Raw genomic sequence first — 17,038 nt, 5'->3', positions numbered from 1 at the left:
CAAAAGACATGGGCTTCACTAAGTGGTTAGTACTCTCCTAGCTGCTGGGGCCTAGTCCTCGCCATCCTGACTCTCCCTCAAGCAGCTTCTTTTCCAGTCTCTAACACTGACAGAATGGCTATCCCCCCAATATCATTCTGTGGTTATTCCCTTGTTAACACAACTATAACAGTTAGTGGGTATGCGTGGGTATGATTTAAATCCCAGTTTAACAATTTGCCTGCCAGCACATAAAAAATTATGTGCTTTGCAGACAACAAATCTATATTTGATTGCTAGCACATTTAATAAAAAAACTAATTTGTAAATTAAATGCATGATCATTTCATATCCCAGAATACGGTGATCCCAGCTAGAGCTGTATTGGATCAAGTGATTTATAATAATATGGAACAGATTACGTATGCCCACTTAAGGAACACCTGGGTGTTATAATATTGGCATAATGAAAGTAAATTTATTGTATTTTGGCTTTACAAATACAGTGAAAAATAGAACATTGCTTCAATGCATAGACTGTGATAATATTTTTTCATATAGAAACACAAAAGTTAACTGGCTACTAACAGACTAACAATCCTCACTTTAATTCCCAGGCAAGTTCCTTATCATGTTCATATTATACACATTAGGCCCAATACAAAGAGAAAATATTTCGTAACATTCCCTTTAACTTCCTTAAATGTGTTTTTCTTAAAAAACTTAGTATTTATCTATTTATTTTAGATTGGAAAGGCGAGAGTGCGTTAGAAGGCTGAATTCTGCCACCAACCGAGAAAATATCATCAAATGGTTTAAAGAAGAGCAGTTACCTTTAAGAGCAGGATGGGATAAATCTGGATCGTATATTGAGCCATGGTTTCATGGTAAGATTTTCGTAGTCCTATAGTGGAAATGGTCAAGCTGTGGCTTTACAGTTGTGCATAACTATTATCTATGATCCCAGGATCACTCTGCCATCTCTTCTTCCTCTCTACTGCTTACTCCTGATCTATGCTGTGATGCTGATCTGTAGTAGCTGAGGCTGTGTGCCATAATCAGATGCCCCATTTGTTGAAGGTCAAGGAACATCTTTTTTTAAAGTTAAACTTATATTGCAATCCCTTTTGCTATTAAAAACCTTACTTTTTTTTATCTCCATCATAACATCATCATTGAATACTATTTATAATTTTGCCATAAAAGTATTTGCCCCTTGCTTTTTTTATTACCTTTCTTACCCCCATGTTCCCCTGGGTGGGGGCTGCCATATTTGTGCTGCAGTAGTTGGTTAACATTAGAAATTCTAACTGACAGGCTGAGAAGGAACAGTCAGGTTGGCAAAACAGTCAGGTTTAGGAACTTCAAGTAACAATTACTTACAAAAGCAGAATTTAGCAACAAATGATCAAAGTGACCTGTAGGTAACTTTTAATGTAGATTAATATTTTGAAAAGAAACTTTTTAGTGTCAGTATCACTTTAAGTTTGCAAGTTCACTTGCATATCCAATCAGCAACAAGTTAGTCTCAGGAAAGATTGTTTGTTTTTAATTAATGCATGGGTAAAAGGACTGAAGCAGTTTACCATTAATGCTAGAAATCAGCTTTATTGCATTGTGTGTATGCAGCACCATGTAGTGGGAACTGGAAGTTGCCGGGCCTGCTCTTTGCAAAAAAAAGATTTGGAGGGGCCACGGTGCACACGCAACAACCATACTCCCCTATAAACATTGTCCACTGTTGGCTTTGTGCATTGCAGCATTCAGGCACATGCACAAAATTTAAAGATATGAAATTGATTGCAGAGGGGAGGTTTATGTGCAGCAGACCCTGCAGCCTGCCCTCCCTGGGGGTTATGCTCCCCTATGGTCAGAAAATCCCTCATAGTTGGAAATCCCCTGCTGTTGCCAGCTAAGTGTTGGGCCTGAATTGGATGTGGGAGGGGGATTGAGTTATTTTTCCCCAGTGAAGTGTACCCTGGCATTTCTAAATTTGTCCAGAAGGTGTCACTATTGTGCAACAACTTTATAAAGCAAAGCTGCTATGTGGTCAGTCTCTTTCCATTTTTACTCCAGGTGGGAGAGGATGCAGCTAGAGCAAGATGGAATCCAAACCCAAGGGATGGTGAGGTCCTTGGAGGGCTTGGGGGTACAGGGCTCCAAGCATTATGGGAGCTCAAACTATAGAGATGTCTGGAGCTTGAGGCAATGGAAAACCTTAAATGAACTGCCTGTGGATGGATTCCAGTAAAAGAGGGCTTTGGTGTGCTCACACATCTAATGTTAGGAGCTAGCCTTGAAGATTAAAAGAGGCTTTGTGTGCTTAGCTAGGGAGCTTGGTAGCCCAGCCTCAAGATTTGAGACTCTGTGGGTGTCTAGTGCAGCGTGTGGTCCCTTGCATGAGGACAGGATTTGCTTGACAGCCTGCTATGTGGGAGTTACTGCCTTGCACAAAAGGAGAGATATTTGGGGCAGGTAGTGCTGCCTGTGGAAAGTTTAAGAGCTCTTGGAGGAAAGGACCGAACTGAGACTGTCTTTGTCCACCCGGAGTGAAGTGTGGGACTTAGTACTGGTAGAGACTGTGCCAGGGTTGGATTCACCCCTAGGGGTTAATTGTTGTACTTTCATACTTGCATTTTTGAAAAATTCTTATATAAAGCTATATCTGTTTGCTGCACTTGTGTGTTTTATTTGTTCCTAGAGGAATTTCCCTGACATGTAAATCCTCCACTAGGTGGAAGTTCTGCGTAATAATCCCAGTATTTTTCACATAGCAAAAAGGATTAAGAGAGTGTACCAGCAAAGGGTGACATATTTACTAAATATAATTTCCTGCATTTTATGAAGTCATCTTTATAAACCTGATTTAAATAAATGGTTGTGTACTGGTTAAAGCTGAACTTGAATGAGATTATTAAGAAAATAACTATTTAACTATGGGTCAGATTTTTATTCCATTACCAATTAAATTCAAATAAAATCTGAATTTTTTTTTGTCCATTCACCAAAGGTCATAGTAAAAAAAATTTTAGTTGAAAAGTGTTCTGAAGTGTCAAAAGCCATTATAACCTTTGGTCAAAAATGTTACCTATATTTTAATAATTTAAGTGATTTAAAAAGTCAAGGAAATTGTCAGCATGCCCAGTAAAATGTCTTATTACAGTATATTCATCAATAGGAAAAGAAGGAAATATTTGTAGAAATTATCGCATTGTATTGCAGAGAATTCCTTTTTTATTCAGGGTGAAAAATGGAAAACATACATGAATTTGGTTTCCCCTAGAAAAAAAGTGAAAAGTGACTACAATGTGTATACCTATTGGTAAAGCTTTCTCTACTTGTCTTTTGCACAGTTTATCCTGCTAACAGTTTATAATAAATTAAGTAAATACGCAGAGTTTAAAAGCAATACACATTTTTAGGTGCTAATTTAAGTTCTGAATTTTTGGAGGGGTTGAGTAAAAGTCAAGTAAATCAATTGTCTTGAGTTTTTTGGGCTACAAGTGCCTGCCCTTTAGTAGTGCAAATTTATATAACCTGTTCTAGATTTGTATTCTGCAAATATCCATTAAAATTTCACCCATAATGTCTCTGGGAAGGTCAAGACAGAAATATTTTTTTGTTAAGTTAAAGATTCAGAAAATGATTTGTTTTTATTTTAATTAATCTGTCCATTACTGTATTTTATGGGCTCTGCTACAGTTCCTTAACAATTCTTGTTGGTCCCCTGTGTTTAATAACTCAAGTAGCACAAACTTGTCACCACTGTGGGGTTGAGTCTTGGTGATTGCCCAAATTTTATGTTGTTTTTTTTTGCTGTGTATAGGTATCATATCTCGCCAAGAGTCGGAAGAACTGCTCAAAAGTCATGGTCATGGAAGCTTCCTTTTACGTGTCAGTGAAAAGATTCAAGGCTATGTCCTTTCTTATTGTTCAGAAGAAGGATGTGCACACTTTCTTATAGATGCTTCTGCTACTTCATATAGCTTTTTGGGCATGGATCAACTGCAGCATGCTACTTTGGTCGATCTTGTTGAATATCACAAGGTAAGCATTAAACGTTATACAAAGGTTCAGTTTTGTTTAAAGGAGAACTAAAGCTTAACTATAGAAGTAGCTAGAAATGTTGTACATTATGTTTTGGGCTTCTATAGCAGCCAAAGGCAACCACAGTCCTTTAGCAGTGAATATATGTGTCTATGAAGATGCCCCAGTAGCTCCCCATCTTCTTTTCTTGTCACAGTATAAGGCTGATTATTAATACAGATAATTACTACATGACAGCACAGAAACCAGTACAATTAGCATAAGAATTTAATAATCAGTCTTGTAGCTTCAGCTTATTACAGGCAAGCCCCATTTCTGCTTGATAATTTGCAACAACCCCTAAACTTAGCTTCTCAACAGCTGCTCAGAGCCCATTAAGCAAGGGAGAGTCACAGACACATTCCAAGATGTTGACCTCCTGTAATCATTGCTGCTATTGAGAAGCTGAAACTGAGACTGACGCCAGGACCACTCCTGCCATGAGGCAAGGTGAGAACCTGTAAATTCGGCTCCGCTAGTGCAGAAAGCGACATTGCGCTCAATGCACCAACGCAGCCCCAAAATCTCCCCCGACTAACTCCATAAGTTCAGTATATAAAATATGACATTTTTAGCCATATTCTTTTTTAGGTTTTAGTTCTCCTTTAAGGGATATAAGCCATTCCACCAAATATATTAAATGTGCTATTCAGAATAAGATAAATCTACTGGTAAACAATAGCTTTTGTGAGCAAGTAGGCAATGTAGAACAGTTATAGTTCTAATGTAGCAACTCCCCTCATGATCTTTCTGTACTTAAACATTACTAAAGTATTACCTATTCATGTATACCTCCTGATACGGTTTAATATGTGGCATAACAACTGTACTCTTACAATAAATACTCTGTACTAAACTGCACTATATTTTTATAGGAAAAAATAAAATCTAGGTTACCTCCTAGTAATGCTTCCAATCCCAGAAGTGTGAGATCACTTTCCACTGACCAACAATTACACTTAGATTGCTATGGAAGAGTGTGGTATGAGTGTGGTATGATGGTTGGTCAGTGGGAAGTCACAGTTCTGGGATTGGAAGCATTACTAGAAGGTAACCTAGATTTAAATTTTTCTGTAAAGCTGTGTTACTGCAATGTGTGTTTGTCTTGAATAATGTTGACTATGCACTATTAAAGAAAGTAATTTTTAACTAAGGACAAGTATGTGCATGTGTACAATTTGAATCTGAATAATGAGCAACAAGAGCTATAGTTAGGGCAAGGGGATTTATAAATAAAAAAAAATAATAAAAAAAAATGACGCAAAATACCGAGCTTGCATAACACAATACTCATTTAGAGTTATAAATCCACCAGTCAGATCTATAAGAGACAAAACCTGCCTTTTTGCCTCTCTACCATTTCACAGTTGGTTACTGGTTACTCATGCAAGATGGCACCATATATTAATTTAAGCAGCTGTAGCTGTTTTTTTATTTGCTGTTTAAACTTGAATATTCCTTAAGTGGAAATATAATGGTTTAATCACATTTATTTTGACAGACTGAGCCTATTACTTCATTGGGAAGGGAGCTGCTACGTTATCCAAGTGACCAAAAAAATGGAGTATGTGATTATAGTGATCTTCTGGAATGAAACCACTGGCTACATGAAACCACTGTGCCTAAGAGGACAAAACCACTTTGCTGAATGTACCTTCATGAGCAACAAGTATTATAGCAGCAGGACTGCATAGTTATAGTAGGCATAGTTTTTCAGATTCTGTTACTGAACAAATCTGGAACTATAAAGGGCTTCCTAATGCATGAACGGACATGGTCAAGATCTAAATAATGTCAAAAGACACAGTTTATCAGTTTCTGCACTTCACTCATCTCACATAATTTATGAATTAGATTTGAAATGTGTATGGAGTAACATCAATGGTTAGGATGCTGCCATGACTTGTGGCCAGGAATGGACTTCTCTTATTGCACAAAGCAGAAAAGAACAACAGAGAGACTTGATTCTTTCAGAGATAAATAGTCAGCTTTGTGACAATTTTTTGAAATTAATTAAAAAATCCAGGAAGTTGTTAACACTAGAGAAGCTTCTCCTAAAGGCCCTCCTTTATGTAAAGTCAACTCTTTTACACAGTGTGATTAATACTGATATTATTAAAACTCATAAGGGATATAATAGTTTACCAAACAAAAGTAAAAAATATCCCAGTGAAAGTACTATGGCACCAAAAAAAATGCATTTTTTTTGCTTATTATCGCTTATATAGATTCTAATATATTCAACAAAATAATGATTAGCATTGTGCACTATTTACATTTACATAACATTTTTATTATATCACCCTATAGGTTCCAATGGAAAAAGCTAGTGTGCTACCTAAGGGTCTGTTCAGTAAATATTTTGTATAAAGTATAAGTATGTAATGAATAAAAAATATGTTTGAATTTTTTGGTCCTGATATTCTGTTCATCTGGAAGCACTGGAAATGCTGTGTTTCCACTGTGCACTACTGCCGATTATACAAAGGCAATTCTAATGGTCTTTTACCAAAACATAACAGATATTGCCAACCTCAATTATTGGGTCACATTGGGTCATGTGAATGGATCACTAAAAGGTATGCAGTTGTCTCTAGCTTTGCTTCTACAGTATAATTTCTAAATGTTAAAGGAAGACTATACCCCCAAACAAAGTAGGTCACTATAAAAATATATTACATAAAACAGCCCATATGTAAACTCCTGTTTTATCTAAATAAACCATTTTCATAAAAATATACATTTCTAGCAGTATGTGCTATTGGACAATCCTAAATAGAATATACATTTTAAGCATTTAGGCCCGCCCCTTGGACTGTACGATTCGCAGTGCACACAAACAAACCATGGACACACATACATGTTAGGTCACATGAGCCAATTACTGGTCAAACTTTTGTCTTTTGCTTCCACACTTCCTCCTGTTACAGTTAGAGCTGTAGTATTTCTGGTCAGGTTATCTCTGAGGCAGCACAGAGAATATTATAAAATGGGCACTCAAGGGTAAATATGTAAAAGGGCAATATTTACTTAAAGGGATCCTGTTTCAAATAAAAAAACCTTAACTATCAGTTAATAGCGCTACTCCAGCAGAATTCTGCACTGAAATCCATTCCTCAAAAGAACAAACAGCTTTTTTTATATTCAATTTTGAAATCTGACATGGGGCTAGACATTTTGTCAATTTCCCAGCTGCCCCAGTCATGTGACTTGTGCCTGCACTTTAGGAGAGAAATGCTTTCTGGCAGGCTGCTGTTTTTCCTTCTCAATGTAACTGAATGTGTCTCAGTGGGACATGGGTTTTTACTATTGAGTGTTGTTCTTAGATCTACCAGGCAGCTGTTATCTTGTGTTAGGGAACTGTTATCTGGTTACCTTCCCATTGTTCTTTTGTTTGGCTGCTGGGGGGGATATCACTCCAACTTGCAGTACAGCAGTAAAGAGTGATTGAGGTTTATCAGAGCACAAGTCACATGACTTGGGGCAGCTGGGAAATTGACAATATGTCTAGCCCCATGTCAGATTTCAAAATTGAATATAAAAAAATCTGTTTGCTCTTTTGAGAAATGGATTTCAGTGCAGAATTCTGCTGGAGCAGCACTATTAACTGATGTGTTTTGGAAAAAAAACATGTTTTTCCATGACAGTATCCCTTTAAATATATATATATATATATATATATATGACTATATATATGACTATATATATATATATATATATATATATATACTGTGTATATATATATATATATATATATATATATATATATATATATATATATATATATATATATATATACACACACACATACACAGTTGTGCTCATAAGTTTACATACCCTAGCAGAATTTATGATTTCTTAACCATTTTTCAGAGAATACGAATGATAACACAAAAACTTTTCTTTCACTCATGGTTAGTGGTTGGCTGAAGCCATTTATTGTCAAACAACTGTGTTTACTCTTTTTAAATCCTAATTACTACACAAACTACCCAAATGACCCTGATCAAAAGTTTACATACCCCAGTTCTTAATACCGTGTATTGCCCCTTTAACATCAATGACAGCTTGAAGGTTGTTGTGGATGAGACTCTTTATCTTCTCAGATGGTAAAGCTGCCCATTCTTCCTGGCAAAAAGCCTCCAGTTTCAAACTGATCAAAAGTTTACATACCCTGGTGATTTGGCCTGATAACATGCACAAAACTTGACACATGCACACAACTTGATACAAAAGGGTTAGAATGGTTATTAAAGGTAACCATCTTCACCTGTGATCTGTTTGCTTGAAATTAGTGGGTTTGTATAAAAGGTCAATGACTTTCTGGAATCCTGACAGACCCTTGCATCTTTCATCCAATGCTGCACTGATGTTTTTTTGGATTCTAAGTCATGGGGAAAGCAAAATAATTGTCAAAGGATCTGCAGGAAAAGGTAGTTGAACTCTACAAAACACGAAAGGGATATAAGAAAATATCAAAGGAATTTAGATTGCCAATCAGGAGTGCTCAAATTAAGAAGTGCAAAATTAGGGGTTCTGTTGAAACAGCAAAATAAAGTGAAGGTTCTGGAGTGGCCATCTCAGTCTCCTGACCCTTAATATCATTGAGCCACTCTGGGGAGACCTCAAATGTGCAGTTCATGCAAGACAGCCCAAGAATGTGACGTACTTGGACATTCCAACATGATAATGAGAAAAGTGTCTGTTGTGGATCCTGCAGCTTACAATATATATATATATATATATATATATATATATATATATATATATATATATATATATATATATATTCCAATTTAATATGCCACTTAATATAATATAAACTAGCATTTAAAATGATTAAGCATTTATTCTGGGGGTAAAGTTTCCTTTAAGTTCTGAGCATTCATTTCTTACTTTGCTGTGCTAATTGCATACCACTTGAAGGGCTCATAATGTACCTTTAAAACTACATATTTTTTTGCCAAGAAGACCTACTGAAATAATCTCAGAGTAAGTGATTCTCGTTCTTTACAAACATAATGTTCCTGACCTCCCTATATACCTTCAGCCATATTTATTGGAGGAACACATTTTTCCTTTCTTGCTCATACATAATTTTGGCAGCAGATGGCAGTAACAAACTATTAAATGGAGCTAAGATACTACTCCAGGGGCTCTCAATTTAAAGAGAAAAAGAATTCTAGGTTCTAGAAAGCAGTTATCAATGTCTTCTCTTGTATATGAGCTGTAGTTATTGAAGAGGCGTGCTTAAAAGAGAGTTTATAACCATAAAAGTTACAACATATGGTATTAAACCCCTTAAATATAATTCTTGTGCGATGTGATGGCCCAGCAGTAATGTGCATGGAAGTTAATTTCACAAATAAACTATAGTGTTTGCTTTGACCAGTGATCCCCAACCAGTGGCCCACCCTTTGGATGTTGCTCCCAGTGGCCTCAAAGCAGCTGCTTATGTTTGAATTCCAGGATGTGCTGCCAAACAGAGCCTCCTGTAAGCTGCTAGTTCACATAGGAGCCTGCCCCTGTAGGAACTCTGTAAAAGCTTAACCCCAGAACTACCTGCACTACAATGCCCAAATACATTGGCAGTCCTGCCATATACAGGGCTTTATTTATATATAGGTACCTAAGGGCCTATGCCCAGGGCAGCTGCTTAAGGGGGGAAGCCCTTCAGTGCCTATTTAATAGAATAAATGTTTTGCAATAAAAATTAAAGATCTCCCCAGAACTGGGTAGTGAGGAGTGTGAGGTGCATTGTAGCACACTCAGCAGAAGTGACACATTGGGCCACAGTTAGATCTGGCCTAGGGTGGAACCAGACCTAAATACAGCATTGGTCTTCATTAGGACAAACATTAAAATTGTGGTGATTTAGGTTATTTGATCTAAACCAAAGCCTAAGGTTTTAGAGGAGTTTGAAGATGTTGGAGGAAGTAGCCGCCACATGCTTTTCAGTCTATTTACACAAAGCGTTCTAACCACAAGAAAATGTATTCGCATTACTGGGTCTCTGCTATTGCTGGTACTGTGAATACATTTTCTTGTAATATGTGCTGTTATAAGAGCAGTTTGTGCAAGTAGACTAAAAAGTGTGTTGTTGCTACTTCCTCCAACAATATTACATTATTGGGCATACCTTTACTCTTTTAAGATTACCTTATATAGAAAGCCTGTGGTTTTGAGTGCATCACATTGGTTTTTATTGTACTGTCAGTAGACTGTCAGTAGACAAGTGGATCCACACTTGGTTTGGTGGTGCTACACGATTAACCTAATGGACTTAGCATGGTATTATGTACATCTGTTTGTAGATTTAGGATATTTAATTTATCAGCACTTTCCAGATACTTTCTAGGAAGACAAGTATACCAACCCTGAAATTGTGATAAGGTTTGAATCTGGATAAAATATTGTAAATTGTCTTCATAAAAAATGGACAGCAATTTCAACATCATAAATGTAATTACTTATTGACTCCCTTCCTTACAGTCTCTCATTTTATCTACAAAAAAAAATATTTACAAACAACAAAAAAACTGTACCATAACACACTTGTATATGAGCCCTTGGTAAGATCATTTATAGGGGAGACTTCCAGTAACCTTGCAGTTACAACTATAGATGCTAGAAAGAGATTAAAGTGACATTTCATTCCCTGTTAGATTAATGCATACAAATGATGTATAGTACAACAAAACTAGTTAATTCTCAACTAAATCATTTACTGGATTAAATAACTAGTGTGTTAAATCGATCAGTACCTGTACAGTAAAAGATGAATAATCCTAGTCATATTTTATTTCCAAATTGCTAAGTAAAATGGAAACAATTATGGAATAAGCAAATGCAAAGGTGAATTGCTTTATTTGCAAATAAATAATTTATACATACATACATAATGAAAGCAAAGATTTCAGAATATCACTGAATATATAAAGCAGTTTTATGCATGAAACAATATATTAAAATGGAATCCTATGAAATACCCCCTCCAAATATCCCTAAAAATAAGAATCTAAAAACATCCTCATGTTCTGCTTTAAAAAAATGTAAACAGAAAGCATAGTCGTCATCACTGTAAGCGATAGTTTGTACTCTATAAAAATATAGATTTTTTAAGGTCTGCGTTTTGATGCAGATACCGTACATGTTCTGTATATGAATACTTATCCAGAGAGAGCAACTGCCGCTGGTGCTGCCACCAGTTTAATGGCAATTACAAAATCACCCATGTTTACACAGCCATACACCTTTTGATTAAATTTACTGGACACCGAGCAGTCAAACAAACAAACAAACAAACATTTAGATAATATTTATTTGGGACATCTTTAAATACTTGGTCATGGACAGTATTAAGTTATTAGTGTCTTTCTTCATACCCAGTAGCATAACTAGAACATGTTGGGCTCCCCAAAAAATCTTCACATGGGCCTGACATCCATTGTGATCCCTGAAATCATTCAACGAGCTAGCCGTAGTATGTATAGAGGTGTGTATTTTCTATTGTGCCGCTTCATTGTTGTAATTTCCACCATTGGTTTACTCTATATCAAAGATGGTGAAACCCATGCAAGTGCAAGAAGTAATGTATAAAACAACATAAAAAGTATAAAGAAGAAATGCTTTATTATACTCATCGACACATTTGTTGTTCAAACAAATAAATAAAACTTAAAGGGATACTGTCATGGAAAAACATGTTTTTTTTCCAAAACACATCAGTTAATAGTGCTGCTCCAGCAGAATTCTGCACTGAAATCCATTTCTCCAAAGAGCAAACAGATTTTTTTTATATTCAATTTTGAAATCTGACATAGGGGTTAGACATTTTGTCAATTTCTCAGCTGCCCCTGGTCATGTGACTTATGACTGCACTTTAGGAGAGAAATGCTTTCTGGCAGGCTGCTGTTTTTCCTTCTCAATGTAACTGAATGTGTCTCAGTGGGACATGGGTTTTTACTATTGAGTGTTGTTCTTAGATCTACCAGGGAGCTGTTATCTTGTGTTAGGGAGCTGTTATCTGGTTACCTTCCCATTGTTCTTTTGTTTGGCTGCTGGGGGGAAAAGGGAGGGGGGTGATATCACTCAACTTGCATTACAGCAGTAAAGAGTGACTGAAGTTTATAAGAGCACAAGTCACATGACTTGGGGCAGCTGGGAAAGTGACAAAATGTCTAGCCCCATGTCAGATTTCAAAATTGAATGTAAAAAAATCTGTTTGCTCTTTAGAGAAATGGATTCCAGCACAGAATTCTGCTGGAGCAGCACTATTAACTGATTCATTTTGGAAAAAATTTTTTTCCCATGACAGTATCCCTTTAAACTACAACATAAAAAGTGGTAATAACTACTGTACCTTTTTATGCTAGACAGTTTACAAAATCACCTAATAATGACCTAAAATCAATATCTAAAAATGTATGAAATGCATAAATTAGAAGGTGCCATATCTGGATATGGTTATTTGATAAGGTTTGTTCCTTATTAGAAAACTAACTTGTGCTAAACCTTTGATACTTGCCCTATCCACTTTGTGCTACCGACATACAAATGAACTAAGAGAATGGAAAAAGGAAAAGTGAATCTTTATCTAAAATGACGTTTAGAAAATGCAAAAATGCAGTAAATCTTCACTGCCACCTGTATACTGAATTGAGAAAAGGGGTTGAAGATCTTAAAAAACGTTAAGGAAATGACGTGGCATGCCTAATGCATTGATACCTAGCAAATTGGCAAAAGGAGGAGGAATGTGCTTCAGAATAAGTGCTATGGGGTTCTGGATGATACATGTTTATAGTATTATTAATATTAAGCTCTTGTAAATCTACTTGCTTGCATTGATCATGCCATACATACGTCTGTCTCAAGCGATCGCCATTATTTTGCTATAAAATCATACAAGCTAGCTTGATCTTTTGCATAAAAAATAAAACAATTTTACTGCCTCCTGATTCTACAGGGCCATCTTCATCTGTTCAGTATATTTTACACAAGGGTCAATACTTATCCAAGAAACAAAAAAACAATATTAATGTCCTTTTTTTACCTATATTAATAGCATTATAACGTGCCATTGTTTGTATTAAAGACAATGGCAAGAATGCCATGTTACATTAATGGAAAAAGAAAATGAGCACTGTAGTACTTTTTTTTTTTTTTTTTTGTAAAGTCAAAACATTTTCTGCAGACTTTTTACTAAATGCAGCTAAGTTGCAATTTGAAAAACCAAAGGAAAAAGGCACATTTTACTATAGGTGCTTGCTTTATAGGCAATAACTCTACTTACAGGTTCTCAGGCTCTCATGGTCTAGGCACTTTAAAATGGTACAATCAAACCAGCAAGAAATAATATAAAGAACCAACTCTCTCTGGCAAACAATAGAATACATTTACAAATAAAGCAAAGCTGTCTGTTTCTCTAGAGAGACTACTTTAAAATATATTTATTTATTTAATAATTGCAATTCCCAGTGTCAGATGTTTGCTTTTACATAGATATTTATACATTTTTCATAAATGCCCCCATGTTTCCTAGATCAGACACCAGAAGGTGAGTGTTGAGTGGATCCAGGGCCAGCCTGGCTACTTTTGAAGGAGTTTGCTGTAAACATTAATCCGTGACTGTCACTCATTAATTAACCCTTCAGAGGGCAGCAATTATATTATCAGGCTCCACCTGTGCTGAATACATAGGTGGAGGTGGCCATCAGGGGCTTCCTAGGATGGTGTGTGCTGAATGGAATTCACATTCTTTGTTTTATTAAATATTCTATAATAATGAAGGAGAGAGATATTCCACAAAATGTCACTCTGGTCATATTTTAGATCATTCTAGACACAATTACTTGATTTGCTACTGCACATTGGAGAAGTAATTTTGTTTAAGAACACATACTACACAAAGAGGTGATACAACTAGTGATGGGCGAATTTATTCACCAGGCACGAATTTGCGCCGTTTCATCGAAACGCCCCAAATTTGCCCATCACTAGACACAACCCAAAGCGCAACATTTATTAACATATTAATGAACTAATATAATATGGAGAGCTCTGGGGGACATTGATTGCTCTTTTGAAATCAATACTATCAGATCATAAAGTAACCAGTGCAAAAAGGAGACAGTTTCAAGTAATGATGCGCAAAGAGACCCAAAACCTTTGGTGACCTGCAGGTTTGCCACCAGTTGAGCAGGTTTGGGTTTAAATTTGGCCAACCATTGCAGGTTAGATTAAGGAAGTACACTGCTCCTCTGCTCTCAAAGATTCCCTGTCTTGAAATAGAGTTGGGTGCAGGTTAAGGTTTTGCAGGTTAAGGTCAGGTGCGGGTTAAGTTGTACCTGACATCACTAGTATAAAGCCCTGCGCATTCTGGAAATGCAATAAACTGACAGTATGGATATTAAACTTTTGTCCAGTGGATACACAGATTGTAGCTATTGCATCCATTACACACCTTTGGGGTATTTAAATAACTAAAAGTCTAGTAACCCATAGCAACCATGAATTGCCTATTTTTCACACAGCTCACCAGAAAATGCTCCTGTTGCTACTGATTAACTGCTGGTAGCAAACTTAAAATAACTGAATTCATAATCTCAGTTATTTTCACAGCATTATTTGTGAATCTTCTATAAATGTGTTAAACTAGTTCAACACTTCACACCTGCCATCTTGTACTAAGACCCACCAAAGTGTTGATTCAAATAAGGCTTACAATATGCACTGATACATATATACGTATAAAATATATCATTATTGCCATAAGACCTGTCCTTTATATTCATTATCAACATGACTGTGCTCCTGTGTTGATGGTAGCATCAGCTATTAACTGTACACAACTGTATATAGAAGTGATACTCTCCATATAGAATAAAATGAAGTTGCCCGGTTGCAGTTACCCATAGCCACCAATAAGATGTTTGCTTTTAAACAGGTGGCAGCTGATTGGTTGGTGACTGCCCTGTAGCAGACTTTGCAGCCAGTAATGTACCTATAGCTGACAGGCCCAGGTGCAAAATGCGCAGGCTGCCCACCCCACCTCTAGACACAGCATTCCCATCAGATATGCACATGCCGGAGGCTTGACGGGACCCAAAGGGGTGCGGACCCTGGTGTGATTGCACCCCCTGCACCCCGGTAGTTCCACCACTATTTGCAGCTTTACATAACCCCATTAATGTGCAAAACCTTAGTAACTTTGGATATTAGAAACATATAAAAAAACAGTTACAGACTAATAGACTGAAATAGGGAATTTCTGAAAATAGTACCAATTTACTTACTGTACATCATGTATCACAAAACTCATAATTATTTCTTCAAGAGGCACAGTTGGGTCAGGTTTTTGCTTTCATTTACTAACTTGTAGTAGACTGTTCAAAATGCAACTAGTTACTGTTCTTTGACACCTAGGTTCACCTAGGTTCAAAAAAACGTTCTTCCTTTAAGAAGAGTTTTTATCATGAGCCTTTATAAAATGCTCTATTGTTCTATTGTCCACTTAAACTCCATATTTATAAAATAAAACATGAAACATATGCAAATCCAAAGTGCACATTAAATACCTGGAGTGTCCCATCTTTACTCAGAAATATTCCTGAGTACCTGTGCGTTGTCTGTGATATGTATGATTCTCACTTTTTGGTTTCTCAAGCAATTTGACTTTTGGAATTCTCTTGACACAATACATATTTCCATCTTTGCACATCTGTAACTTTGTACATAATGGATTTATTTTGGAAAACACCACCACTCCTGCTATTGTCAGAACAGTCACGTTTGCTTCAGTTTAACGACTTAGTCACTGCCTTAAAGGGGGTGAAAAGTCTTTCAATAAAGTTAAGGGATTCTAATAGAATCCCTAAAAACAAGCATCTTTCCAATATACATGCTGTTCATTATTGTTATGGTTGCTGAAATAATCAGTTAATTTGCCTTTTCAGCCATAGGGAGCCTCAGGCAGCTGCCTGCTTCGTTTCTGCTGTAACCCGATCCCTCTCTTACATCTCAGGCCAATGTGTGCTGCAGGAGCCAATCAGAGGCAAACAAGCTTGTTGCTTCCTGTGTATTCTCTGTTCTGTCTGGTTCTGGCTGCAGTGAGAGAAAGGGAAAGCCGGCGACTGCCTACATTTCTAGAATGACTGAAGTAGGGCTGAATGAGGCTGCCTTTTAGAGCTGAAGACACCGGGTCCTTTAACTTTACAAAAGTGAGAATAAAGTAAAGCATGTATACTGCAAAGTTGCTTGTTTTTAAGGATTCTATCAGAATCCCTTATCTTAATAGGAAGACTTTGCATCCCTTTTAACACTCCACCTAGAGCCCGATGTCCATGTCAAGCAATTAATCACAGCACTTTATTAATGCTGTCACAAAGCTACGTTAAGGAATACTCAATCTTTAATCCATATCAAAAACCTCATTTTTTATAAGACAGATGAGTTATCATTCCTTTACTTGATGTTATGGTACCTTCTCTTAAAGAAGTTAGCATGTCGGTTACACTGCCTAGTTTAGCCATTCTCCTTCACACCACACTTGGTTGACAATGTTGTGTTTCTCTTGTGCCCAAGTGCCTTGATGAGGTTGCTACTGAACCAGACACAACAAGTGGTGCCTCTTTGGGAATCATGATTTCTTCACACCACTTCGCTGTTTACGTAAATGAGCCTCTATCTCATGTCTGAAGACCAGCATTCCTAGCTGTCCATGAGAAGCCTCATTCATAGCCTTTGACTGCATGCACATCTTGTACTGTTCTGGAGTCAGTCCATCCATACAGCGCTTTTCATGCCACAGATGAACAAGACCTTTCACTGGAGTCCTGATGACAATTAGGTTGCTGTGAAGGTACTTGCGGTAAAGATGAACATCCTCTCCTCCCCACCCTTTGATATCTAAATCAAATCCACCTAAAACAGAAATTAATTAACACATTACACTCAGAACACCAATTAATATAAA

At 36.7% G+C, this 17,038-nt stretch overlaps 2 protein-coding genes across 3 annotated transcripts in view; one reads left to right on the top strand and one right to left on the bottom strand.

Annotated features, from left to right (window-relative positions):
- Positions 1 to 6,471, top strand: part of sh2d4a.S (SH2 domain containing 4A S homeolog) — a 38,712-nt gene extending 32,241 nt beyond the window's left edge. For both annotated transcript variants that reach the window (XM_018243556.2, XM_041579856.1), the window contains 3 exons: positions 727 to 866; positions 3,806 to 4,026; positions 5,567 to 6,471. In XM_018243556.2, coding sequence (XP_018099045.1) covers positions 727 to 866; positions 3,806 to 4,026; positions 5,567 to 5,659 — 454 coding nt within the window. In that variant the 3' untranslated portion in view covers positions 5,660 to 6,471. The remainder of the gene's footprint in view (positions 1 to 726; positions 867 to 3,805; positions 4,027 to 5,566) is intronic.
- Positions 6,472 to 12,337: 5,866 nt separating this feature from the next.
- csgalnact1.S (chondroitin sulfate N-acetylgalactosaminyltransferase 1 S homeolog) overlaps positions 12,338 to 17,038 on the bottom strand; it is a 147,184-nt gene continuing 142,483 nt past the window's right edge. Inside the window, exon 8 of the mRNA XM_018243555.2 lies at positions 12,338 to 16,986. Coding sequence (XP_018099044.1) covers positions 16,703 to 16,986 — 284 coding nt within the window. The 3' untranslated portion in view covers positions 12,338 to 16,702. The remainder of the gene's footprint in view (positions 16,987 to 17,038) is intronic.

Source organism: Xenopus laevis, chromosome 1S, assembly GCF_017654675.1.
Source record: "Xenopus laevis strain J_2021 chromosome 1S, Xenopus_laevis_v10.1, whole genome shotgun sequence".
NCBI lineage: Eukaryota > Metazoa > Chordata > Amphibia > Anura > Pipidae > Xenopus > Xenopus laevis.
Note: the sequence above shows the minus strand (reverse complement) of the source record. Positions and strands in the feature narration are given on the sequence as shown.